Below are 26,417 nucleotides of genomic sequence, written 5' to 3' on the forward strand. Positions count from 1 at the left end.
TGAGCTTTTTTGTCCGTCTACCTTTTTTGTTATTGCATCTGACATTTTTCTCATTCCTCGCTCAAACATGGCTCGCTGTAGTACAGTTCAGGCGATATCCTTTTTTTTCTGAGCATAAAGCGCATAGCAAATGGCTAAAGTAACGTTTCAACAACTGACATTTCTGGGTTGTCGTCACGTAGGATCTCCCAATATTGCAACACTGCGGTGTATAGATGGCATCAACTGAACACCCGAATGTTATCGCCCAACGTAGGAAAAGAAGATTACTTCCCCTTTATACTGATCGTACATACGCACGCACGTGCGCAGGTGAAACACGCCAGAGAAGCCTCACTTGCGTCAGATGGGGCGGCACGGACCCTATGAAAATGTCGGCAGGCCCCAGCGCAAAACTAACATGACATCACACAAAGTGTCGGCTTTGCAAGGCCATCCCCACACCACCCTTGGGGGGAGGTCGGCTGATGCTAGACAAATTGCAGTGCTTCATATGAGCCTCTCAAGCTCAGGTCCGTGGGAGGGGGGGGGCTAAAGCGAACGGGGGACGCCGTGGACAATCACATTACACCAGCCGAGATCTTGGCCTGGCGTCCCCGACCGCAGCCCGATAGATACTCTGCTCCTAAATTTCTCGGAATCTCCGCACTCCAGCCGCTCAAATCCCCAGAAGCTGTGTTGCGCTACCATCTTTTCCCAGCCAGTCGGCTGCTTTCAAATGCGTGTGGTAGGCCTATCATTTATTTCAACAGTGGACTAGGCTGCGAACGTCCCCGGGTTATATATTACAAAATGATTGCAGGCCGCCAGCTTTCCATTATCTAAATGATTATATATATCTGGAATGGGTAACCTGGCATTCATCGTACATATTTCAGCCTGTGCGCTTCTGCTCAAGACTGTTTACAAATAAATCCCAATTTGGTTCTTTTTCCTCTTTGAAGTTGTTGCAAGGTTAATGGATATTTGAATTTTAAATTACACTATTTTTACTGAAAAATTAAGAAACAACTGCCCTTAAGCCCACGCTAGTCCGAATACGTGTCACAAAACCTGACAAATGATTCTTCGGGCCTTATACGATGAATCTCCCAAAACATAACACCAAAGATTATCGTTTCACGAAAATGAATACCTTCAACACCCGTAATCTCCCAATTAACTACGCGTGCTGTTACTTGAGAAGGAGCTTAAGGTTTTTAAGATTTAAAGTATTCCATTTGGGCTTGTAGCGGTTCAGCGAATGTGAGGTCCTCAAAACCAATGATGTTGTAGGACATTCGATACCAAAGTTATACGTGGTATTAGGTTTCGCCTTTTGTGCAGTCCTCAAAATCCATGATGTTGTAGGACATTCGGCACAAAAGTCATACGTGGTATTAGGTTTCGCCTTTTGTGTGGTCCTCAAAACCCATGATGTTGTCGGACATTCAACACAAAACTCAGGATGGTATTAGGTTTCGCCTTTTGAGGCAGCCAGGTTACTCCGAAGCTGAATTACTATGAAGACTCTTCCTCATGGATAAACCTTGGCAATGCAAATACAACAGCACTCTCCTGAGAAAAGCCGTTGGCAATGTTGACCTTCCATTATTTCAGGGTACATGTATGAATTGCTTTGCATATGTTTTATTTTCTTGCAGAGTGTGGTCCTCTATAAATTAAGTGGTCTTCACCATTAAATTATTCAGATTACAATGCACGAAGAGCCTTTTAGTTTTTTTTCATTTCTTGACTTAAGTAGGAATTTGATGTAGCGATCAAGTTCAATGTTAGAGAATGAGAGTGTGTCTGGGTGATTTAAACTAAAGGGTTATCCACAAAATAAAAAAAAAACGCACGATATAGTCTTCGCCATAAATGAACGCAACCCTAACACGTGGGAAAGAAAGATTTTAAATGTTAAGGATCAATTTCCTGAAAGTAACCGATGTTGTTTTCTGAACGTTTGGAAAGGCGGCGCAAAATATTGTTGGCATCCATAAAGACAAGCACGAATCCTTCTTCGGCGAGGTACTGTAGTGTGCATTTTGCAAAATTATTGACGGAATGGTGGCATCCGCCAATGGTCCTCCTGCAAACTACCGAACTGTTTCCAATTAGTGATTAAACAAGACTGAAGGTCACTCAGGAAAAATTCCTGCTGGCGTTTAACCTGTTCCACTTCTGTTCGATCCACTTTTCTATCGGCAACGTTCGTGACATTTTTTATTCCTCCTGTAAATTTACAGTTGATTTAATCTTCCTGGCCAAGTGACTTGACAGTGTACCTCAACACATAACTGCGAGAAAAGCACTCAAGAATTGTGGGAGAAATCAATTAAATAAATAACATGCCATATTTCATTTATTTGATCTCGCTGTTCCACTAAGGCTAAAAACTAGATTGGCGCAGTGATAGCATTCTGTTGAGAAACCTACAGCCCAAGATTCTGTTTAAATGTTAAAGCGTACAGATCGTATTTTTAGTGATCTTGATATGTCAAGCTACTAATGTCTATCGGTCGAGTTGATATGTCCCCTTTTGAGTCATTTTAAAGTCTAAGACTGTCACCATCTACAGTTTTTAAATTGTCTCCAGTGTCAGAAACAAGCAGATGGTCTTTTCGATCGGCTGTCAATATAATATTTAAGAGTTAGGCTATGTAACTATTGTAGCATACTGATTATTATGTAAGGCAAAGAGAAATATTACATAACTAAATACTATAAAGCTGCAAATATTTTTTTATAGTGTAAATGATAATTAATACCTCTGACCTCTCAAAAGTATTAACAAGGACGAGAACCAAAGGTTCTTCCTCTGTATTTAGTTTATTTAAGTTGTTTTGAAAGTGCAGTATGTTAACAATCTATTTCGGCCCATGACGGAAGTATCCACATTAAATGAACAAATAAACATTGTTCCTGATTTTTTTACAAAGCAAATATTGTAACACTGCACCTTTGACATCTCATTACAGATCGCAATCTCAAGAGTAACCATAAAAGCCACGTACACAATAAATTTTTAAAAATGAAGTGGTCTAAAATCAGAAAAACCGCTGCAAGTCGGAAATCGGAAATAAGGGTGCAGGAAAATACGATTTCAGTTGAAATCACCTGTGAGACAGGACAGACGATTCAATTCTTTATACGGACACACCCAAATTAGAGATCCATTTGTTTACACCAAACACTTAATGGTCCATTTCAATGCTAACTGTTGCAAATGATTTCATGAATAAAGTGCCCCTGATGGTGGATTATATGATTTTGTGGTGTTAGCGTAATTGTTTGTTTCCCTGTGCTAGCGAAAAGACACAAGGTGAACAGGGACCATTTCTCTTTTCATTTTCGGTTTTTGCATCAAACAAAAGCCTCGTTATGTCCAACCATCGTCTAGGAGTCGGGTTAAAAATTAAATGCTTCAAATTGTGAATTGCAAGTTCCCTTCTGGTTTCCTAACAAACCACTGATTGTGATTCTGTATTCAAAGAATCAAGGGAATAAAGAAAGGATGTGAACTATTAATGGACCCTAGAAATGCATCACAAAAACACCCACTTACGAAAATCGACATATCAAGCAAACCATGGGACAGAGAGAGCCCCCCCGCCTTTGTGTTGGTCCTCTGTCCCATTTCGTGCCCGGTATAAAAATTACACTTACAGGATTAATTCACTGTAACGGCGAAAACATAGCGGTGTGACTTTTGTCGTGACTCTTGGATTTCGTTTTTGTGTTGATTTGAATTTCTGCGGAAGTACCTCCACTTTAAATCGTTTTCTCTGAATTGATATACGGAGTTGCATTTCATCATCGTAGGTTCCAGTTCCAGTTCAGATTTTATGTGTTCGCATCGCTACGACTGTGTGCTGAAATCGTCGAAAAATAACATATAGACAAAAGGTACAGGAATCTCTTGTTGAAATCAGACAGGTATTTCAGAGTTCGTGTTTAAGAAATTAATATATGGAGAATAAAATTCAAAGACTAATATAGTTGAAAAGTATTTTACAATTTTCACGATTACAGTACGTCTTCGTGTCAATATATACTAGTGTTTCTCGAAGTGATGTTTTTGGTTTGTTAATTTAATCTGTAGGTTAGGTCGTTTTAAAGGTGTTCATTTCCTAGGTAATTCAAGAGGCTACTTGTTAACTTCCAATCTAAGTTTAAAAAACAGAAACAAAGGAATATTTTTCTAAACATAAGCTTGCAACGGTTATCCTTTTTTCGATTTTCTCAATTAAAACATGCAGGTACTTTCGTACTAAACGAAATAATTATAATTATAATAATAATAATAAACGAAATAATTCCCCACTTTTTCAAAATCTGTCAAACGGTAGTATTTAATTAAACAAGTGGATAAAAAATATGTGTCCCTTTCAAACGCCATATTTTTAGATTGATCATGTTATTTCACGTAGATCACAACCATATCTTTTTGCCAGTGTAGTTATTTCCTGGGCTGTAATTGTGCTGACTAAAAACCCCAGGTTTACCAAGGATGAATAGTTGGATTGCAAAGCAAGGGAAAAACAAGGCTTACTAAGGATCAGAGATTGATTGCACAACAAGGAAGTTGTTCCTACGACTGACCCTGCATCGTCTAATGCAGCCCTAATATACTTACTTTATTTAGAAGTCAGGTATTAAGGTAATCTTCAATTCAAAATAATCGAGACTACTGCAAAATAGTACAATAATGACATGGGTGCTGAGGTTGTCTCGAAGGAACCAGCATTTCCTTTCTTAGGGATCATGTTTCAGCATCATGCTATATTCTATTCCCAGCCATGGTAGTGGAATATCCTGTCCGAAAACGCAGGTCCTGATTTTCACAGTGACTGATCAGTCATTTAAAATGTCCCATTACCTTAAGATGATTGTTTTTGAATGATTGACTACAAGTGGGTTGAGCAACGATCCGCACAAGGTTAAGTTTGTCTAATGCAGAAGCACTCGAAGGCCGAAAGATACGTGACAATAATGTGCAGGGGAAGCGAACACATTGGCAGATTATTTCCATCCAACCTTGAAGAATTTTGGCTCTCTTTCGGACTCGAAAGGCCTTCGCATCATTGCCGGCTGTAGCCAACAGTTAGCTCGTTAAAGTTGATTGGCTGAAACCCCTCATTATTGGAACCCATCCAAGTTCACCCGCATTGTCTGACCTTCAGTAAACCAGTCATATACCTTAATTTTGTCTGGTACAAATGATTAGACAATGACTACTGTTGCAATGTATACTGGCGAGTTGCTGTTCATCGTCGGAGTCATAAACCGTCGGTTTTTAGATCAGTCGCCACAGCACATAAATCAAATCAATTTGGATTTCAAACAAATGGTGAAGTTAATTCAAATATACATTCTTCCCAGGAAAATAAATGACACCCACAGGTGAAAATAATCTGTTACATCCCTCTGATTGCACGCGAACACTTCACGAAGAAATGTTAATTAAGCGCTTAAGGTTTTTTCACCGATCCTACGCTGTTAATCCTCCTCATTCCTGCGATTGAACTGCACCGTCTGCCTGGGTTAAACCTCTGGAGTCCCCTAGATGGTACTTCCTACTTTCTCGGTACATGCCCTTGCCCTCGTAAAATTGCCGGACCTAAAGAGAAACCACAAAACAGGGAAACAGACAAATATGTCAGATTTAACTGAATAAAGAAGTAGTTAGGCGACATAAACCCTAAAACCGTCTTTGTCGTTTGTGTCGCTTTCAACATGGAAGAATGTTCCGCAACCCAACCCACCCCCCCAAAAAAGATGGAAGTTGCCTTATGGTCAGGCTTGAAGAATGTGATCTTGAACAAATGTTGCAAGATTGAACATTCTGAACAACCGTGGGCGTCTGTGCCATTTATGGATGTCCACATTGTTTGGGATATTGAACTGAATGATATCTCAAAATATCGCACTGCGGAACAGGAAGTGTTGGCCAGCGTGCTCCGGAACAACACTGTAAAAATAGTTATCCAGGTTTTTGAAATTCGACGGAATTTTGGTTACTGAAAGTACATGTCAGCATTGTTTCAGATTTATTTATTTCTTTTAGATTTGCTAAGTTCGAATGGCACCAATTGTCTTGTGGGACACATGTCCTTCCTGACAAAATCATAGTTCAGTTTATGGTAAGAAATATGATTACATGAACCACTGTCTTTTTAATTCAAGTGCCTTTTTCCTTTAAATGTATACAATGTTTGGTAAAGAGTTCCACGGAAAAAAAAACAAAAAAACAAAAACAAAACAAAACACACACACACACACAAAACAAAACTGTATCGGGTTGATGATCTTGTTTGATGTCTGTGAAATGACCATGAAAGTCTTTACATTATACCCTTCCCCTTTTGAAATTAACTGTGTCATTGTCCTTTTTAAATTAAATGCTATACAGCCAAAAATCAAAGGCGACAGATTCAATTGAAATAGGGACTTCCCCAAATTATCGTCTGCTTGGTAATTTCCCCCTTTCCAATACCAAGCGAATCACAATTTCCTGGACAGTTCTCCGTTCAACGCTCGTTCCCTGAAAGACAAGAGACGAATTGATAATGCATTTATAATCATTTCTTCCTGGGAAATGTGTTCCATTTCTCGTATTTGGAATTTATACACCCTTTACAGAATGCCTATCTCTCTTCCCTTTCTCTTCACCTTGGCGAAGAGAATTAGCGCTTTCCTGAATACCGAGTGCTTTTAGAACACGAAATGATCGCCCGGTGAGAATCTCGGGAGAGTACGGTAAGTACACCTGATATGTTTTTCTCGTTCATTGGGTGTGAGAATGGTCCACCTGCGATGTGCTGACACAGAAATCGAGACGGGTAGATTAGAGGGTCTTGGTTAGCTCAGTACCAGTCCTTGGAGGTGGTCATGGCCTTTTGCCCGTTCATGCACTTGTTGGTAAAGGAGGGACCTAACTTGGTTTCTGAGAGCTAATTCTGTCAATTTAAATTGAAGGAGTGAGGTAGTATGTTGTGTTCATGACTCTTCGAAAAAAGTGAAACGCACTTTCTACAGACTTTTCCGATTAGACGCCATAACTTTGGTGGTACTGCATTCACACGCAGCTTGACGCGCATGTGCATTTGGCAAATCACGACACCCTATTGGTCGAAGAGGCAGGTAACGCGCGCGTACCGCCTGTCCACGAGGGTTGTGCTACCGCAGTAATGACAGCTAGTTCTCGTCAAATTCGTCGGATGTATTCTTGAAGAATAGAATGCAGTTAAATTCCGTCTGTCTTGTTTGGATTAGGCCTACACTCTGCCGTTTTCGGATTCCATCAAAATTACCACTTTTATCTTTGGTTTCCCTACCGCAGATGCCAGTTTCTTGTGACCTTATAGCTTCGAGCATTATGTGTGAATGCTCCGCTTACGTAAAACGGTAGCTAAAAAAAACAAGTGCCGAATTGTAAGTACACTAAAGATAACATCTGAAGAAAATTTGATGCCGAACACTCGATCGAATGATATCGAATGACGCGAACACAACAATTTTTGAGACAACTTACCCTGTCGAAATTTTCCGGAACAGCAAGGACACTGGACTGGTTAACTTATATATAATGTCAAATTTTGCAACTCAAAGTATGTATAATTCTGATGGAGATTTCTTGAAGGTCAGAGATACGGTTCATATAATTTTTATCTTTTTTTACAGTGTTTGTTTTACTATAATACTTTTGACTGTTATGGCGAAACAAACACTGCGAAAAATTATGAGGATGGCATCACTATCTTGCTCATGAATATGCAATTAGCATCGATTTTATATTGATCGTGCAATTTGCATATTCATGAGCAAGATAGTGATGCCATTGTAAGCACTTTGATCAAACAATAGTGAAACTTAGGATCATAGTTTGGACAGAAAAACATCTAGAAGAGTCCTCAATCGCATCCACAATAACAAACCCAAAGGTGTTCAAAACAGCGTGGATATTGTAAAATGCGGGTGATGTGTGACCCTTCAAAACTGTGAAATCTGAATGTTATCGTTTTTAACTTCGCAATCATTTGGTAGAAGAGCCATAAATGATGGCATCAGTCAGTTTGTTTGGGACATCATCAGCGTTCATTCTCCTAAGCCGGTCTTAAATGGCGTTTGAGACTGGCCAAGCACATAATTATTCCAGTTCAAAAATACTTTTTGTATAATTCAGCAAATAAACACGACGAACGTACACTTTAATTAAAAGCAACTGTTCATTTTAACACTGGTAACAGGTTACGAACGCATTGTTGTGTTGATATTCCAAAGCGAAACACGTCGTGGTGTTTATCTCTTAAACAAAGACACGTTGAAGTGTTAATAAATTTAGACACAATGACGCGTTTGGAAGACACAAAAACATGTTTATCAGATGTTAACATTTTGTAAACACCGAAACACCTTTACTTCCATAACGTGTTTTATTTTAAATGGTTACATGTTAGTATTGATTGGTTTTTACAGCATAAAGTTTAATTAATGTTTTGCCATTTTTCCCCTTTTATTCAATTTATCTCCAGGGGACACTGTCAAATGCCTGTTGTTCCTGCCTCTGTGCAATTTAAATAACACGAACCAGCACCTTGACGGCCTTAGTAGCACTGGCATTCTACTTGGATAGAAACCGAAGTCAATCTGTATGACAAGGGAAAATTTTTAAACGCACAGTTAAGTTTCTGTGATTAAAAAATATCTTTCGAAATTGTGATGTTTCAAAACTTTATTGGGGGAAAGAAGACGATATTTTATATCATTTTTTTCGGGCTTGGGCAAGAAGTTTACACTTCTTTTTAATGGTTTAAAACTGTAATTCACTTAAAATGGATTTCAACACAATTCTTGTATTACCCCAGATTTCCTTGATATTCAAAACCCACCCACTTTGGGAGAATAGTTTAGCTTCTTTGAAGGCCAGTAAGCAAGGCAGACTGCGTAGCCGCTGGACATATTAAACAACTAAAATCCAACGCCCGTGATAAACGCGTAGTTGCGTTTTCCGTGTAAACGTTTAAATGAAACACCTGTTTGGAAATAAATGCGTTTCAGTGTTCAGAAAGTGGCATATGATCAAGATATGGGGAAGAGAGAACCCCCGGCCTTTGTGTTGGTCATCACTTGATCGGAATCTCAGGAATTCTTTACGGACTTTTAGGAGGGATGTGTTAGGTAACAATAGCCTAGAGTGTGTATAGGGATTGGACATGTGGGGGGTACCCATCGGCACCATATCGTGCACGGTATCGAAAGTGGTACCACGCAATAAAGGTGTGTTTTGTGTCTTGTAATGAACGCCCAAATGTGTCAAGTCAGAAACGATGTTTAGCTTTGGATTATTAACGCCACAACGCATTCACAGTGTGAAAACGGTGTTAGCAGGAGGGAGTTTTATAAAATGCACCAAAAAATTAACAAATATTTTACAATGTGAATTTAAAGATTTTAATTTAAAAGAGAAAGTTGCTCAGAATGTCTTGAACATGAAATCTGTTATCATTACCAGTACTTTCTTTTAACCTAAGCTTATGTAAATAGAAGCCGTCAGACATGTCGTTGACGTACTTGCCCACGTTTTCCCTCCCTCCATTTATTTTTGAACACGAACATATTTTCATTATTCGGTTGATTTAAAACTACCAATGTTGATATTATTTCTCGAGTGACAAAATATTTCCCAGTAGAGTAAACATGAACGGGACGGTGTCTTTCTGTGTGTTTGCTTACGATGATGCTGAGTACTTTTTCACCAGTTCACTCTGTATTCACCTCCGTCGTTGGTCACAACCTTGGAGGCAAATATCGAATTTTTGTCCCTTTTTTATGAATCAAGAGGGCTGTGTCCGCCGGGGCCCTGCGTACGAATAAGAATAATCAGCCCGAGAGCGCACCACGCGTGAGCCCAAAGTGAAACCGGATCTTTGGCCAGGGCTGGCCGACGTTGTGGCTTTTGAGTCTTGGGCCAGCGGGCCTCGGATTACCCGAGCTCGGCCCCGAGGCACGCGCTTGAGTGGCCCGGCAAAGATGGAATGACCGGTTCAAGCACGCATTTTCATTCAGTGGAATTACCGTGTGATGGGGAACAAACTAGGCCGTGTTGTTAGTCTACGCGGGAATCTGGTGTTGCTAACACCGCACGCGGCGAGTGTTTCGCTAGTTGAGATAAGCCCGATCGGAGGCCAGCTATTGTTGACACTGGCTTATTCATGTTCCAGTAACCGAGATCAAAACCTCATCTCGAAAGTTCATGTCTTTGTAAGGCCACCCGAATGTTATACATTCTCGGAGAAACTGGAAAGACACTGACCACTCAAAATTTGATTCTGCATACTTGGTAGTGGGAGCCAGGTGATTAACCTTCCGCAACTCAATCAACACAAATCATTGTGCAGGGATATTAAGCAGCCTGTTCTGAAGTCAAAACACTGAGGCAGCTAGTCCCTTGATAAGTGAACGAATTATTTTTATTATCTTCATAAAAGCTATATACTGATTGTTATTCATTCAGAGCCGAATGTCGGTACCCACTCAATCTATCCAAAGAATCTAACCAAATTCCATACACAAAACCCCACCAAAAACATTCAAAGCGCCTCTTCAGCCTTAAAAATTGATTTATTTCAGTACTGTTATCTCCTCAGACACAGTACACTTGCAAGAGAACAGATATTTTTTGGTTTGTATTTATCGTTCTATTTTTTTCAAATTTTAGTGTTATAATGGTTTTATTTGATATATTTTTGCTGGGAACAAAACCCCAACGCTCAATACAGACGAGGGAAATGTACAAAGAAAATTATTTCCCTCGATTTAATTGCATAAAGCATCTCAAGACGTACTTCTTCTTCACGCTTCCTCTCTGATAATTTGGAATTTTTTGTTTTACAAAAATGATGGAACTTTTCTGACTTGGTAGAAATCCAAAAGAAGAGAAACCCGTTGAAGCAGTGTTGTAACACAGGAAACACTTGGAATGAGCGTTGTATAACCAGAGCTGCACTGAACCATGTTATAGTAGAGGTTTGACGCTTTTCTTTTTTTTTTCTGACACATGCCTCTTCAAACACTGGGACAGCACTTTGGGTGTAATTTTCTTGGTTGTTTTGTCAACGTTCTAACGAAGTAGCAGACGGTATGTACTTATGTTGGATTGCTTTTGTGATAACTAAGACCTTCCATCATTTGAATAGACTGTTCGCTATCTAATGAAGACAGCAACCCAAAAACACATATTGATAGCACTCAGTCAAAATCTCCGTTGAGAAATAAAAAATTATTAAACATCAACAGTTACAAGGCTGTGCTGTGCCTTCAACTGCCTAATTCATGACTAGTTGAGAGATGTTCTAATCTCTTGCCGCGCTGGTTTCATAACACCTGTAATTAAGACGCTGCGAAAGTTACCTGTCATGCTTACAGTGGTTTGACAAAGTGACAACATGTGCTCTTGAATGACCAGAGGGCGTGAAATCCCAATTAAGTCGATTGGTTACGTGCCCGGATTGAGAATGGCACAGCCAGCTCACCCCTCCGCCAAGGGTAGTACGACGTACGCAGCCCAGATTGTGGATTCTGTTGCTGGGTCACGTTTGTCTTAATGCAATGACGGACAGGCAAACAAACAATCAGACGAACGAGCGAAATCATAATTGAAAGGCCAGAAACAGAAGGTCGACTGAATGTGGTTTGCAGCACACGGACGTGGTAAACGGTCAACTTGACTATCAAACTGCTTGGCGTTGGTGGGCCTGTCGCTTTTAGGTAAGGGTCGATGTATGCAGTCGAGGAGGCACTAGATGGATCCTAATTACAGTGCCTTTTTTAGTTGGAGGAGACTCTGGAAAGAGGATGGGTTTTTCTCAATTTTGACAAAGAGTATGGCAGAGATAGATCCTGTTCCGATCTCACTGTTCAACACAATGTTTTTGGAAGTTGGGTACTGCATGCATGCGCAATGACATCCTTTTCTAGCTCAGCTGTGAAATTGTAGTTTGACTGGACCACAGCTTTTGCTTTTGTTGCCATTGATTGATCATAATTATTGCATAGAACAGTTGGCACACCAACACTTTTCATGGTCTAAAGTCATTTGCAAATATTAATATATTCTGTTGACTTGTGTTTTTAAATCTGAAATTTTGTGGGAACGCTACAACCAGTTTTCAGAAATTTTTCTGAATCATCGCTGCGATGGAAAAATCTGTCGAGATGGTGCTAGAAGGTGTCCTGGGGCGAAAGATTGGTAAATCACTTTCATTTAGTTAATGGGGAGGCACGAAGACTGGATTTTTTGTTTGAAAAAAAAATGAAAACGAGTGGTTGGGCTAAGTGTGAGCAGTATCAATGAATACAGCGTATAATTATGCCCGCAATGTTTTCCCCTAATCTAAAAGCTCATTCAGAAACAGATTTTAGTCTTAACTATAAAAAGAAAAAATGCGAATGTCATCTTCAGTGTAAGCTCGGCTTCACTAGGGGTTTCAATTTCAATTTATTAATGTCCATTCACTCACTCATTAACTGTCAATTTACTTGCAAATCGTATCTATCGTATCTATAACCAGCAAAGCAATTCCAGACACTTTGAGTGCTGCTATCAACTGCTGTAATGGACGGCAGAAGCAGCTGTTTTTGCTTATGGGACATATTAACACCCGACAAAGTTTCTCCATATCTGATTGCATGCTCACCTGGTGGGATTCGGATGGCGCTATTTTGTACAAGTCCTCAACAAATTAGTTTTATGAAGTGTCACATTTTACCGCCGCCGCTGTCACTTTGTGGTTCATATTTCAGTGGAAAACAAAGGGTAGCATACGTGAAGACACCAATGCGGTACACAGAATTTAATAGGGGCAGTAAATATCGACAGGTCTATCGTCGTCACGTCTTGGTTTATGAATCACACGCTTCAAGCTTTTATTATGCTATGCATATATGTATGTTTTTCGTGAATTTTGACATCAAGAAAAGCACAGAATTTAATAACCAAACATCACAAAGCAAGTCTGCTTTCTTGTTATCAGAGTGGTCCCCGAAAAATAAACGCTAACCTAAAGACAACATTGATAATGGTCCAAGCTTTTTATTTTACATGTTCATAACTTCATTGAGTTGGAATTGTTGACATTTTCCATATTATATACACGAATCTGGAGGGGTTCGTGCCGTGGCAACTTTTTGAGACATCTGGTTTTTTACTGAAAATATAAACGTCTTTCGTAGTAGTGCCACTTCAGAACTAATTGAAAATCGATTCGGACCAGGGCAAGGGAGGGGACTAGATGTGTTTTAACCGAAAAAAGAGTTTGAAACTATTCACACCAATCTTCAGAAGTGTATGCTCCAATCTTCTCGCCGAGTAGTGGAGTTCAGCGCCAGCAGGCCTTTTGTGCATACACGAAGCCTGACGATAATGGTGACTCATGACTAAATATCAACTCCTCTTTCCATTTCACGGTCTTCTAATCTCAGTCAACTTAGTCATGTTTAGGTTTTTGTCGAATTAAATCGTCCTAAGGGCCGGGTGATGCTTCGCACGAATGCAAACGCGAGGGCAAGTTTGTCGCGCCGGATCAAAATTGTGTGTCCTGCAAATCTGTATACCAGTAAAAGTTGAGAAGCTTTCCACCTCGGCGAAGTTCGCCACAAACGTTTATGATGTTCGATTCACTCCACTTTTGTATTTGCTCCAAGTATGAGCCGGTCTTTGTGAAGAAGTCGAAGTGGCGTAGCCCGGGGGGGAGGGGGACACGTGCCCCCACAAATTCCCGGTGGCCCCTCCCACTGAAAAAACGGAGGAATGGATATTGAATAAGGCTAACAAAAACTTGCCCCAAAAACCACACGACTGAAAGCTGGTGCCCCCCATAAGATGCTAGTGCCCCTCAAGTTGTGCCCCCCACCAGTAAAATCCTAGCCACGCTACTGACTTGCGCTCGTAATAAAAGGGGCGACTTGTGGAGAGGTTACCCCGCTACCGGTAGTGTTACTACAACTCATTCTTCGGCAGCAGGCACGTCGAAGTTCCTTATTAATCTGAAGGGGGCTCAGAGTGCCTTTAAGGCAAATAATTTAAATAGCATTGACATTTTGAAAGGGGGCACTAGGGAACAAAAATGTCTAATGGGGGGCAGCATGTGTCTCCTATAGTCCCCTCGTACTGCTTCCCTTGTCTTCCACGTGCCTTACAGTGGCCAGGCACCATTATTTTGTGACCAACCGTTTGCTTGATGAGAAATCTGAATAATAAGCGTGAAATGTGATTTAGTGGGCGGGGACATTTCCAGAAGGCATATAAAAAGTGGATGGCTATACAACTCTGTCCCCCCCAAAGCTCCCTGCAAACAATTTGGGTAACCCAAGATATAGAGCAACGCTCATACTACCAAATCTAGTTGAAGTTGGACATTAGACTATAACTGCAATGTTTCCACTAACCATTAGTTCACGTGATTGGGATTAGTGACAGTTTATAGCGAATGGGGTATATTAAATTGGGCAATCTTGCTCAAGTGACAGAAACTCAGGAGGTACAAGTATTGACGTCATTCCTTGAAACTGGTAAATGTCACTGTATTTATTTAAGTAAAAGGATTTTTTTCAGAAGTCACAATAAGTTTGTTTGAAAGACAGGATCAAAGCGTGGTTTAATATCGCGTCACATTTTTTATCTTCATGTTGCCTGCAGTGCGAATATCTTCCAAGAGGAATCCTGGAAACATCTTTCTCCAGTATCCTTAAAACCTGCAGTGATCCATTCTTTCAACAAGAGGCATCCCATTAATGAATAACTTCATGCAAAACAGAGTCCATCCTTGCCTGCCAAAAAAACACGAAATACATACAACACCCTACTGAGCGTAAAACACGACACGAAGTGTTCAGTAACCGTCAACTTAAAGAAAATGAAAGGACGTAGGGGCGTATGTGAAAAAGCCAGTGTCATCTTAACGCCTTTTTTTTTACAACGGAATGTTATGCCTCGCAGAGAGAAACCCATTTGATAGTACGCACAGCTCCGAAATGCCCAGCAACTCGAATCAATTTGTTTAATTAATACGATACTGATCACAGGGCGCGATTGTTGTTGTGCCGACAGCAATGTTTTCTCAGATGGTTCCGCGTGGGTGAAAAGTTCCTCCTACTTGCAGCTAATTCGGCGTGGCAGGACGCCCAGGAAAAGGAAAAAAAAGTAGGAAGAAAAAGATTGCCCCACACCCTCAACGTTATTAGACAACTGTTCCATCTCCACATAGACCCCGTGTCCCCGGGGATAAAAGTATATTTTTCTTTGGTTTTGGACAGGAAGAATTAATTTGAGTTCCCGATGCACAGGGATCACTTTCTTAACTTGTTATCTATCCCCAATAGACAATCCACGTCTCTCCGATCAATACGCCCGACAGCCACAATTGACTTCATTTTAGCAGACCGCGGAGGACGGCATAATGTCCGAAGCGGTTAAACTTTATACAAAGATTTCATCCAGATATGAAAGCAAGTCCCTAAGGAGCGTACCGTACATTATTCAACGGGTCACTTTGAGGGCAATTTACCAGTGGCGTAGCTAGGATTTTATTAGGGGGGCACAAAGGGGCATCAGCATCTTATGGGGGGGGGCACCAGCTTTCAGTGGTGTGGTATTTTGGGGCAAGTTTTTGTTAGCCTTGTTCAATATCCATTCATCCGTTTTTTTACCGGGGGGGGGGGGGGCTGGGGCACGTGCCCCCGCCCCCCGGCTACACCACAGCTATATAAGCACAACATGGGAGACATTCTAGGGAATTTGAGTTAATTTTTTGGAGTAATCGTATCATTTTTACCTGACAAAAAGTGTCCGGGTACTCAATTTTCGCAGCAGTGAAGATGCAATTTTTAAACTGCTGTTTTCCAATGAGCTACGCATCACTACAAGCTAAGGTACATGTGCTATCAAATGACTTCCCATTGACAAGAAAATTGCTTTAATGCATAAGCGAACTAATAGTTCGTCTCAGGATAATGAGGGGTTGCAAATTGGAAGATTCGTACTCCCTATATAGAAGCAATTTTCGGTGCAGGAAGAGAATGTTTATCTCGACAGTCTGCAAAAGAGTAAAGTGGTGAACCTAAGGACTTTCTTCTTCTTATAGTTTCACATAGGTACATGTTTTTATTTCGAGAGTTTAAAAGCACGTGCATTGATAGTATACCTCAGCTCTGGTTGGAACTTTAACAGCTTGATTTAGTGATTAAAATATACACGCAGTGGCAACTCAAGCACTTCACTGGGCATTCCTTTAAGGGTTTTTCTAATTCACATTCATTGTAAGTCGTTAAAAGGATAGGCTTTTTCATCTCATCCCGTCCGAATTAACACCGAAGATTTTGCAATTCAGATCATTACGATTTGTGCTCAGTATGCACGCGGCGTTCCTCCAAGGCCACAACGCCGCAGCTCCTAACACCCTGTTAATCGATGGCCGGCCCTTGAGACCAAGGTGTCATCGCAGATAGACCCGAGAAATCTCCGAGGGCCCGCTGGATCGATCGGGCACACGTTACCGCTGCAAATGCCGTATGTTTGTCTCGCCTGCTCATGTATACTGAGGGCTGCTGCGAACTTCGTCCCTACGGGAGGGCAGCTGCAGAGCAAGCGATTGGCGCCCTTGTGTGTGTGTGTGGGGGGGGTCGATGGAGAATGAATGTCCCAGCATTGATTGAGGCGTTAATCGGTAATCGTACCTTGATGAACATCCATCACCGTGGATAATGTGACGATTTACATTGGAATGATGCCAGGCTCGACGTAACCAAGTATAGCCGTGCGGCTGGGATGTAACAGGTGGGTTTGACATTATTTCGCACGATAACAGTACATACATTGGCCTTACACCCACATTTTTCCTTGTTCATATTCAGAAGTTATTCGAATGGGTTTTCACTTTGTGAGCACTCTTTCACCTACTACTACCCCAGTTTGGTGACTATTTTCAAATCCCAATTTAATCAAGAAATGCATCCACCCTGAATGCACCCACCGTCATTTAAACAGATGCAAACCGAATTTGATTCAGAAAATATTGCAACCGCCCACATGAGATAGCAAACACAGAAAATATCAATTTGTGGCAAGACGAGGGTTGCCTAGACGCCAGACTTACCAGTTGAGAATAAAAATATGCTGAGGCAGTAGAGTGAGAAATAAAATGTAAATCAAGCGTGGATACTTACGGTGGACGCACGCATAATGTTATAGATTATGATATGATAATTTGATATTGGAAAAATATAAGAGGACCAAAGCGAGTACGTTAAAGAAGGTTGGGAGAGAAGGATGCCGGACACACAAAGGCCAAAAGATTTGCGTAAGGATGGAGAGAAGGATGCCGTACACACAAAGGCCAAAAGATTTGCGTAAGGATCCTCATACGATACAGGTTCAAACCTGACTTTGGTGTACGACAAAAGGGAAATTAATCTTTAAACAGGCCGAATCACTAATTCCATGAACATTTGACCCACCAGTAATCAGTCTCTCTTGCGCCTGGACCTAATCACGCGGCGTCTGCGCGTTTTCGAGAGGCAAAAAATCGTATCATCCGAACCGACTACCCAGTGCTGATAATAAACCAGGCTTTTAAAAGTATACTGCTGCTTTTGAAGAGTGCCGGTAAAAGTAGGCTTTGTGAAACATGTAACAGCTGCCGCATGTTCTTTGGGGCCCTGGGCACAGAAGGGAAGAAAAGGAGTTTGGTCGAGCTGGCTTGCGACATGCAGTGGATAAGGGAAAGGATAAGCATTGAGGAGGTATGTGGTTCGAATCCTTGATGGTACTTCCAGTCAGTTTCCTGTTTGAGAAGAGCAATTTTGAAAGGTTCTTTAATTTACTACCATAATTTGTACCTTAAATTATTAATTTTTCATTAAAGGCCAAAAAGCCAACTTCAATGTGTTATCGACTCAGGCTTCACTTATTAGCGTAACACCAGTGTCACAATATGCGATAATATATTACCAGCATGCTTCAAAGATGGATTTTTTTAAAATCAGGCGGTACGTCGTAGAGGAGGGTAGGGCAAGTGGGTCATCAGGGCAACTGGCCCACTCTTAGACCAAATTAAACTAAAAGGTTAGGAAATTGACCACTTGCGTTTAAACTTTTTATTTTTTCAGAGATTAACCTGAACATAAATTGAGGCCCAAGTGAAAAAATATAAATAAACTTAAAAAATAAACTTCAAATCATGATTTAGGATAATAAAAATGTTCAAACCAACTAACTCCATATTTAGCTTCACATCCCCCAAACCAGAAATTACCTGACTGGAGGAAAGGTAAAGGAATTTTCTAATTAATTTTTTTAAATTGAACTCTGGTGCTTCTGAGATAATTCAATTTCAGTGTTTTATTATCAATGTAGGCCTACTGATTCCAACATTCATTTCGTACTCTTTTGGTGGCAAGTTTTAAGGTTTTTTGATGTGGTCCATTTGCCCCAGGTATAAAATTTTAATGAGTTAATATTCATACGTTTTATTAATGTAATTCATTTAAGCTGTAATAAATAAACAAGTGTTTTGGTCATGTTTTAAGAGTAGTTTTATCCTTTTCCAGGATTATTGAATATGGTTAGAATCAATGTGCTCAAGTGGTCCAGTAGCCCCACCTTCCCGTACACATGTATTATAGGCGTATATCCGATAAGGTGCAGTAGTCCACAACCCGCAGACAATGACCCCCCATGTCGTCCAATAATGAGAATGCCAAAGAGTCATATATTTTCAATTTCCGATTCAACTCATCGAGCAAAATAGCACCTATTGTGGCTGACAAACATTAAGGGACTATGGTGTGTTCCTGGGACAAATAATCAGCCCTTTTCAGCTTTACTGCTGTAAGTTATGGCTTCACAACGTTTTCAGTGCATCACCATAAAAAGTAAAACGGCTTATATGACTCACGATAATATTTCTGCCTTTATCCTGAGGCCATTAAGAGGCGCTCTGATCGTCCCTCTTTGTGGTAAAAGGGGTGGACTTGTAACGGTTAACAAGAATAATATGCTACCTTTTTGTTATCTTTCAAGATGACTGCTCTTTAACTGATTGGTTCGTGAGGTATTTGGATCTAGACAATTCATCATTGTATTAAGTCCAACACAGTTCAACATACTTCCCCGCCTGTATACTCTCCTCAAAATCGATCGTGCAAAATTGTTATTTAAACACATCGATGCGCGCACACGCAAACCTTCTTCCCACAGTCTCTTCCAACGCCGGTTGACAAACGAGAAATCTTCATTTGGGGAGGATTCTGGCGCCAGATTTGCGGTGGGAAATGAACAAGTGTCTACTCTCCAGTTCCTAAACAAATTTCAAGAAGGTGGCCAAGCCATCCGCGTGCGCAACACCGCGGTAGGCTTGCTGCCTCCAACGAACACAGAGGCGTCTACTTTTACACTATTTGTAATTCTGACGTGGCCAGTGCACGCCTTACGTTACATGTCCTCGAGGGTTTGAGTTTCCCGCGTCTCGCGGTGTTTGCAACGTGGCCCGACATAGGCCTGGCATAAAAGAGTTGAGAACTTTAGGCTCAAGTGTTCGTAAGTCGGAGATGGCCTGACCTTTGCATTTTTCATGCGGACAAAGCGGAAGAGAATCGAAACACCTTTAGACTCATGATCAACTTACTAATGTAGACACATTTGACGCCACTAACGCCTTTTTTACGGAAATGAACCAGTGTTCTAAGCGTTCAGGCCAGTAAACCCGGTGGTTACCTTCTACAATAACGGCCTGTTACAAGCGATAACTGTTCAGGAATTGATTACACCTGTACTTCCAGAGGCAAAGTTCAGTTGGAATCTGAAGTGCTCAATGAAACTGGCGTCAAGTCCCAGGTGATTTGTTAACCAATGGGACATTACAGGTCCCTGACTAAAACATCCAAATAGCAATTCGTGCAATAATCTTCCTTCGGCAGTTTACTTTTAGTGAATGGCATGAAAGAATACAAGGGATCCATGAGGACTGTGCTGAATATTCGTATGTTCGAAATTTTTTTCAATTTCGATTGACTGCATTCTTAAGCCTGCTTTCCATATTGACTCAATAAACGCAGAAAGTAATTCAATCAAGACTCAAACTGCAACGCGGACATTTGGAGACACGTCAAACGGAGGTGTCGCCGACGACACCTAGCCAAACGCAAACCAGCCCGCGAATAATCGTCAGGTTCAACTTCGCCGATTGTCTGCGTCGAGTATCCGTGGTATCCCCATACAAACACGCAAGCTGGCACGGAAGGCGTGCAACGATGCCCCTCTCGATTCGTTCCAAGAATTTTGATCATTTTCTTCTCATTGCTTAAATATAACACCCTTATGATCAAGTAAATTGCTGGCCATCAATGAAATGCATGAAACTAGAGTACAAGTTTGGCATTGTGGGGCGTTACAGTCAATCTAAAATGGTATTTTCTGCAAAATATCACGGAGTTTCAGAAGCCATTTTTGTTCAATTGATGTTATGCACTGTCTCTTCCGTTCGGGTCTGCGTCTTCACGTCTTGCAGACGTCTGCGTTACAAACGACGACTTGGAAACCAGGCTTTACTTGACTAACTCCTTTCCAGTCATGATCCTGTTGTTGCTTCTCTCGCAGATCGTTTCTCACAAGTAAGCATAGATTTCTAACATCCTCCGTTGATATAAGTAAACTTGGCCTTGTTACAAACTATTCTAATGTATTCCAGTAAACAATCATGGCCTTTCAAATGCTGGTTCAAGATTCCCGGGGAACCATGATAAGTATCTACTACGAGCAAAGCATATTGGTTTGATCGCGTCTCCTACGCTGTACCGTTGCCTACGGCTTAATGAGTCGAAACAAGTTTTTATTTATGCCATTGAAATTTACGTAGGAAATTCACACGTAAAGTCATGTCAAATAAGTTCACTTGATAGGAACTATGAGGATTTGGTGACTTACCTTTTGCAAATCATCCAAAAACGTATGGATTGCCTTGACCATGACGTTGGCTTGTTCATCCAGCTGTCCAAAGTAGGCAGCTGAGACCAAGTCCTCTTCCACCGTGCTGCGACGTCGTCTTTTCCTCCAGCCCGGCATTTGGAACCCTACTTTTTCCTTTTTAGACCGGGCTGGGATCCCGTAGCGTATCATCTCCTTCTCCCGCGCCCCCTCGCCGGCCTTCACCTCCTCGAACTCGCTCAGGGTGCTGAGGAACTCGTGCATGCTGTCCACAACCTCCACGGCGTCCCGGTACAGGAGCTTGGAGCCCGAGCCTCGCGCGGGGGCAGCGTTTGTGTTCGTGGTCGCCGACCTAGGATCGACTGCCGGCGCCGCCAGCGCTACAGAACACGCTAGGGCCAGTGGGAATAACAGGCACAACAGTCTCCTGGGTGTGGCCATCTTTAGGGATAAGGACAAACGAAAGAAACAAACCAACGCACGGGGGAGGGATATACTGTAGGGTCAAAGTGGTCTTGGTGTTTAGCTGATCAACAGTTATTGTTTCGTTGGGGTTCACAATTAATGAAGAAACTGGGGCAGGTGCTCGGTGGAGTCACCGACAAACGCTCTTTTGGTTGGAGCCTTCGTCTCTCCTCAGCTTAATCTGTCTGGCCGTATAAGTAGCAGGGGTGACACTGATGTTATCTAGCCAGGGGAAAGGACAAGAAAGGAGGGAAACCATCAGTCTGTTACATTTGATAGGAACGGTATAATCTGTGACAAATTCCTTCACATTCCTTGTTTGGCGTCAAGTAGTTTTTTTCACCCGTTTTTTTCGTGGGCTGGCTCCGGAATACAATCTCAGCAAACAAGGCCACGTCTGGTTTACGTGAACACAAATCTTCGCTGAGAATTGCTGACAGTGTGGCAGAACCCCAAACAGTTCGAATTTACCCAAGTTGAATAGTTACCGTATCGGTATAAAAACACACCTATTTTCCGCAATACTGATTCTGGAAACAATTTTGGCACTTCTGCTACCAATATTTTAACAGTAGAAGTGTTAGAATTGTATGCTTTAAAATCAGAATTATTCATTTTTTCTCGCCTTTTCTGTTTTCCCCTTTTGCGCTTGTCTGTCTGGGAACGCCGCGTAAACCTCCAAATTGTACTTTGTAACCTAATTAATCTAACAGCATAAACGCGAAAGCCGTGTCAACATATTCCAATGGCAGAATCCTGCCTGTCGGTGGGGCACCTGCTGCCACATTCATTTCTATGTCATTGTTGACAAGATAATGTAAGCACATTTTTATCGTGGAAACGTTTAGATGTCAACGGTCCAGGAACTTAAGCCTGTTATTTCGGGGTCGCAGAATAACAAGAAAACAGGTTTGCTGTGATATCATTTTAAAAATGGCGAATGTGTCCAGTCGCTTGTGACAGAATTATGATATGGTTTAAAAGTGTAAAAACGAATAAAAATATGATCCTTAAAGATGGCAAATGATAGCCTGTGTGAAAGTAACTTGTTACTGGGGATAAATAGACCCATTTTCCTTTATTTCATTGTTTCTAAGTGATTTGACATTAAATGGTCTCTTTCAGAATTATTTGAGGGAATTATCATTCCAAGTCAAATCAAGTTTTAAAAAAAACTTTCTGGTAACATAAATTAAAGGAAACATTGAGGCGACAAAACTTTTTAGTTTGATGGAAAATTGATGATGGAATATTGTAAATATATCAAACACTGCGTCTAAAACTTGAATATGATGGACAAATTCCAAAAAATTCCCAATTAATGAAACGACTAAAATAAAAATCAATAATCGATGACAGTTATAGTGGCCTTTAAAGGAAAAATTATTAACTGTTAACACTTCTTCAGTTTTTCATTGGATATGTTATTAAGTCAAACAATGTAACTTTAAATCTCCTTGTCCGTGAATCTCAATTCATCTCTCAGGAATGCTAAATCTTTATGGCAATGTATGTTGTCAAATGCACACATTTCCACACTGCAAATTGTTCTGTTAGTGTTACACTATCAATATCCATGGCGCATATTGAACATTAGAGTTGGGGTTTGTAATTAGTATTTAAAAACCAAGCCCTAGCGTAAAACAAAATGACAATAACTTATGCGTCCGCGTAAGCTTGTTAAGAAGCACCGCGTTTCACAAAAACAGTCGCAAAAGCAGTCCGTAAATCGATATATATCACGCGTAGTAGCGACACACGTTCATCTAACGTTATTACCCTCAAAATACGCCGGCGAGTTTCGGAACGGTGTAGGTGTTCAAGTCTAGGCTCATGCAACGCTCCGAGCGAAAAGCCCTTGAATATTTTTTCTACTAAAAAGAGGCAGCATAAGATAATTCTAAGAAGCATAAATAATTGATTTAAGGATCAGAACTTGTCCAACACTATGTAAAAAAATCAGGTATTTTGACTGCTATAACAATGTGCTTCAAACTGCGAAAACTATATTTCTGTCGCTCCAAATGTTCAGAATATTTTACGATGAGGTTTTGCATACAGCTATTTGTTTTACGTCTTTACTTTTCACTGACTGCGGTCTTATTTTGAAAAGAGAAAAACAGAGTGGAACAATCATTACCGTAACGGAATATGACCAAGCCCCAATGGAAACGTCTTCACTATTCACAGTTTCATTCAGAGGAGAGTGACTTGCGCTTGTATTTTAGCAGACACAGAAACAGAACTAGAAGATGTGCAAAAGAAGCATACACATCGCCAAGAAATAGAATGAAAAGATAAAAAAGAGACGATTGATTAATGAATAAATCAGGTTAGAATAAGTCTCTTTACAATTACGATTTAAGTTGGCAGGTGCACTGTGATGTTTGTTGCAAAAATAGTGCGTGGGAGATCCCATGAGACCGTTAAGTTTTCAGGACAAGTGCCTTTGTAGCAGACGGGGCACCTGAGTCAACTGGATTCAATCGAACTCACGATGCACTACACTGCCTGGATCAATGTCGACATTACGCCGTCATGATTGGCCTCTACGCTTTACAAGACTTGTCGCACTCTACAGTTCTGCGCAAAGTGTTCATTTGTATTGAACTCTTATTCATATTTAACTCTTGTTTCGTTAGGCCAATTTTTAAAGCCCTGAACACCAGTATTAACAACGCTAGAGGGCGTGTTTCCCTAATGTGCAATGTAAGGATGGTTGTTATACATTTATGTTGTAGCCTAAACACACTTCAGTGGTTGAAATTAACAGTTTTCTTCATTTCTTGTTCAATTTTGTTGCCTCCCTAAAATATTTTCGCCATTTTGGGCACTTTTAATTTGGAAATTTTCCTATTATTCTATTCATCGTTTTTATGTGCCATTTTTTATATTATTATTTTGTTAAACACGAAACCACAATGAAGTTTATGCTTATTATTCACGGGGTTCTTTTCGTTAGTTTGAGATTAGTTTGAGTTATTGCTGCAGGATACGTTGCTGTAAAACAGGAAATAACGTGTCGTGTCTGAAAATCTGCTGAAATCGTCACTTGGCCAAAGTCATCATTCAGCATAGCTCCTAATTCCACTGAGAATTTTCATCGTGCATATTATTTGCACCGATTGATTTTTCTTTTTCAGTTAGTAACAGATATACAATCTACCCTATCTACGACGTCTGCACATTGCTCCTACAAAGGGGCAAGTTTTTCGTTTTAAATATAATGCGAGAAAACAAGACTTCTGGTATTTTATTTTTCTGTCTTTCCAAAGCGTATAAAAAGCCTTATATTTTAGCCTCTTTCTCTGAGAGATCACAGAAAGAAATGCCATGCATTGTATCTAGACCCCGGAGAATCTTTTCCCGGTCCTCCAAAAAGAAAGTTATGGATCTAAACTTGCGTCTTTACCATGTTAAAAATCTTACCGAAAATTTAACGTCCAACAACGTAAGACTTACCCCAGTCTAAGATCAAGATGTGAAATTTAGTATCAGCGAGCGTGACTGGCTACCCAGAGATGGGACAGCCAACTGCGATACCCCAGGATAGGGCTTGGTGTGTCGTGTCCCGGCGTTTTAAGCCATCGCAACACCGAGAGGCAAATGACTACAAGTTCTACCCGCAGGGGATCGGCCATCTAGTGGCAGGGGGTTTGGATGTAACCCACAACATAAGCTAGGACGGTAAAGGGGACAAATGCATACGACCAATAACGCCATTCAAATAGACTAAGGTTATTTCTAGATGGTAAATATCCTCGGGTTCTGCCTCATCTTTTATGTTGTTCTTTGCGATGCGAAAACGATGTTTGACATTTTTCGATGCATTACCGCAAGCAGGGAAATCCGCACTTTGTCCATCTTCACATCTTCAAGGTTGTCAAATTTGAAAAGGGCAATTATTGAAGGCAATTTGTGTGAAAATTTAAGCACTTGCACACTACGACAGACTGACTCTTTTCTTTTTCTAACAGAAGACGTAAGGCGTCCAATGGAATCCTAATATTTCTGTGAAAAATATGTGTACATTTTGAGGTTGAATCCTTCTCTGCTTACCTGTTATGATAAAAGATGGAAATACCTACGAGAGGGAATAATACAGAAAAGGACAGATGGAAATTTTGAAATCACCTTGTCAAGTAGGGATGATCGATCTTTCATTTACTAATTTAAGTCACACGTAAGGATTAGTTACCAGGATATCTTCACATCACAAACAATTAACAGCCAACATCTTTTTGGCGTGTAAAACAATACTTATGGTTTAGAACACTTATGTTAAAATCTGGCAGATTTGTGTATTCGTGTTACAACTTTCTCCATTTTTCTCCAAACCAACATCCTTTACTTTTTTCCGGAGTAGGGCAAAAAATTCATGAAACTAAGTAACCGCAAAAAAACCCCGACAAACCGATACAAATTTTAAAGTCGTTAGATTTGAACATTTCTTCAACTCCGGCATACTTCAGCGATAAACACCCTTGGCAAGATCGTGAACTCCGACTAGCGAGACCGACACTGGTCTCAATGGCACGACTAAACGACTTACCGTTTATTCCTTCACACGTCTCCCCGTAAGGAAGCGCAGTCTTCTGTGTTGTTCAAACTAGTACGGTCCTGCTCTCGAGCACTTACACGTATATATTTGCTCTTTCGCCGTGGTGCAACGGGAGATGATAAAAAGAGCCGTCTGCTCCAGTCGGACGTCATCCAATGAAATCGTCTCTACGTTCGGCGCGACGTCGCCGAGGATGCACTCAGCGCTTCTATCTCTGACTTCGTTTGAGCAGGTCGAGCTGGCGCATGCTCAGCTGCCATCATTTGCGTGGTTTCTGCCTGAGGGAGGTGGCAATCGTTAAAATTGGCTGGGCGCTGACTGGAAATAGCCCATACTGGAAGTTTCTGATCGACGTCCTTGTCATTGTGTCATTGCGACAGGAAGATGATTATGCATTTCATTGCTATGCTGTTTACAAGTGGACGA

The 26,417-nt window shown here is 40.9% G+C and overlaps 1 protein-coding gene across 1 annotated transcript; it reads right to left on the bottom strand.

Annotated features, from left to right (window-relative positions):
* Positions 1-2,320: 2,320 nt before the first annotated feature.
* On the bottom strand, positions 2,321-26,164 carry LOC110988779 (uncharacterized). The gene is made up of 3 exons (XM_022252599.2): positions 25,983-26,164; positions 20,966-21,652; positions 2,321-5,605 (listed from the first exon to the last, which is right to left on the bottom strand). The coding sequence occupies exons 2-3, from the start codon at positions 21,404-21,406 to the stop codon at positions 5,495-5,497; spliced, it is 552 nt and encodes a 183-aa protein (XP_022108291.2). The 5' UTR covers positions 21,407-21,652; positions 25,983-26,164; the 3' UTR covers positions 2,321-5,494.
* Positions 26,165-26,417: the final 253 nt, after the last annotated feature.

The sequence above is a fragment of the Acanthaster planci genome, linkage group LG14 (genome assembly GCF_054643075.1).
Source record: "Acanthaster planci isolate LZ-2023a linkage group LG14, COTS_SCS, whole genome shotgun sequence".
Lineage (NCBI taxonomy): Eukaryota > Metazoa > Echinodermata > Asteroidea > Valvatida > Acanthasteridae > Acanthaster > Acanthaster planci.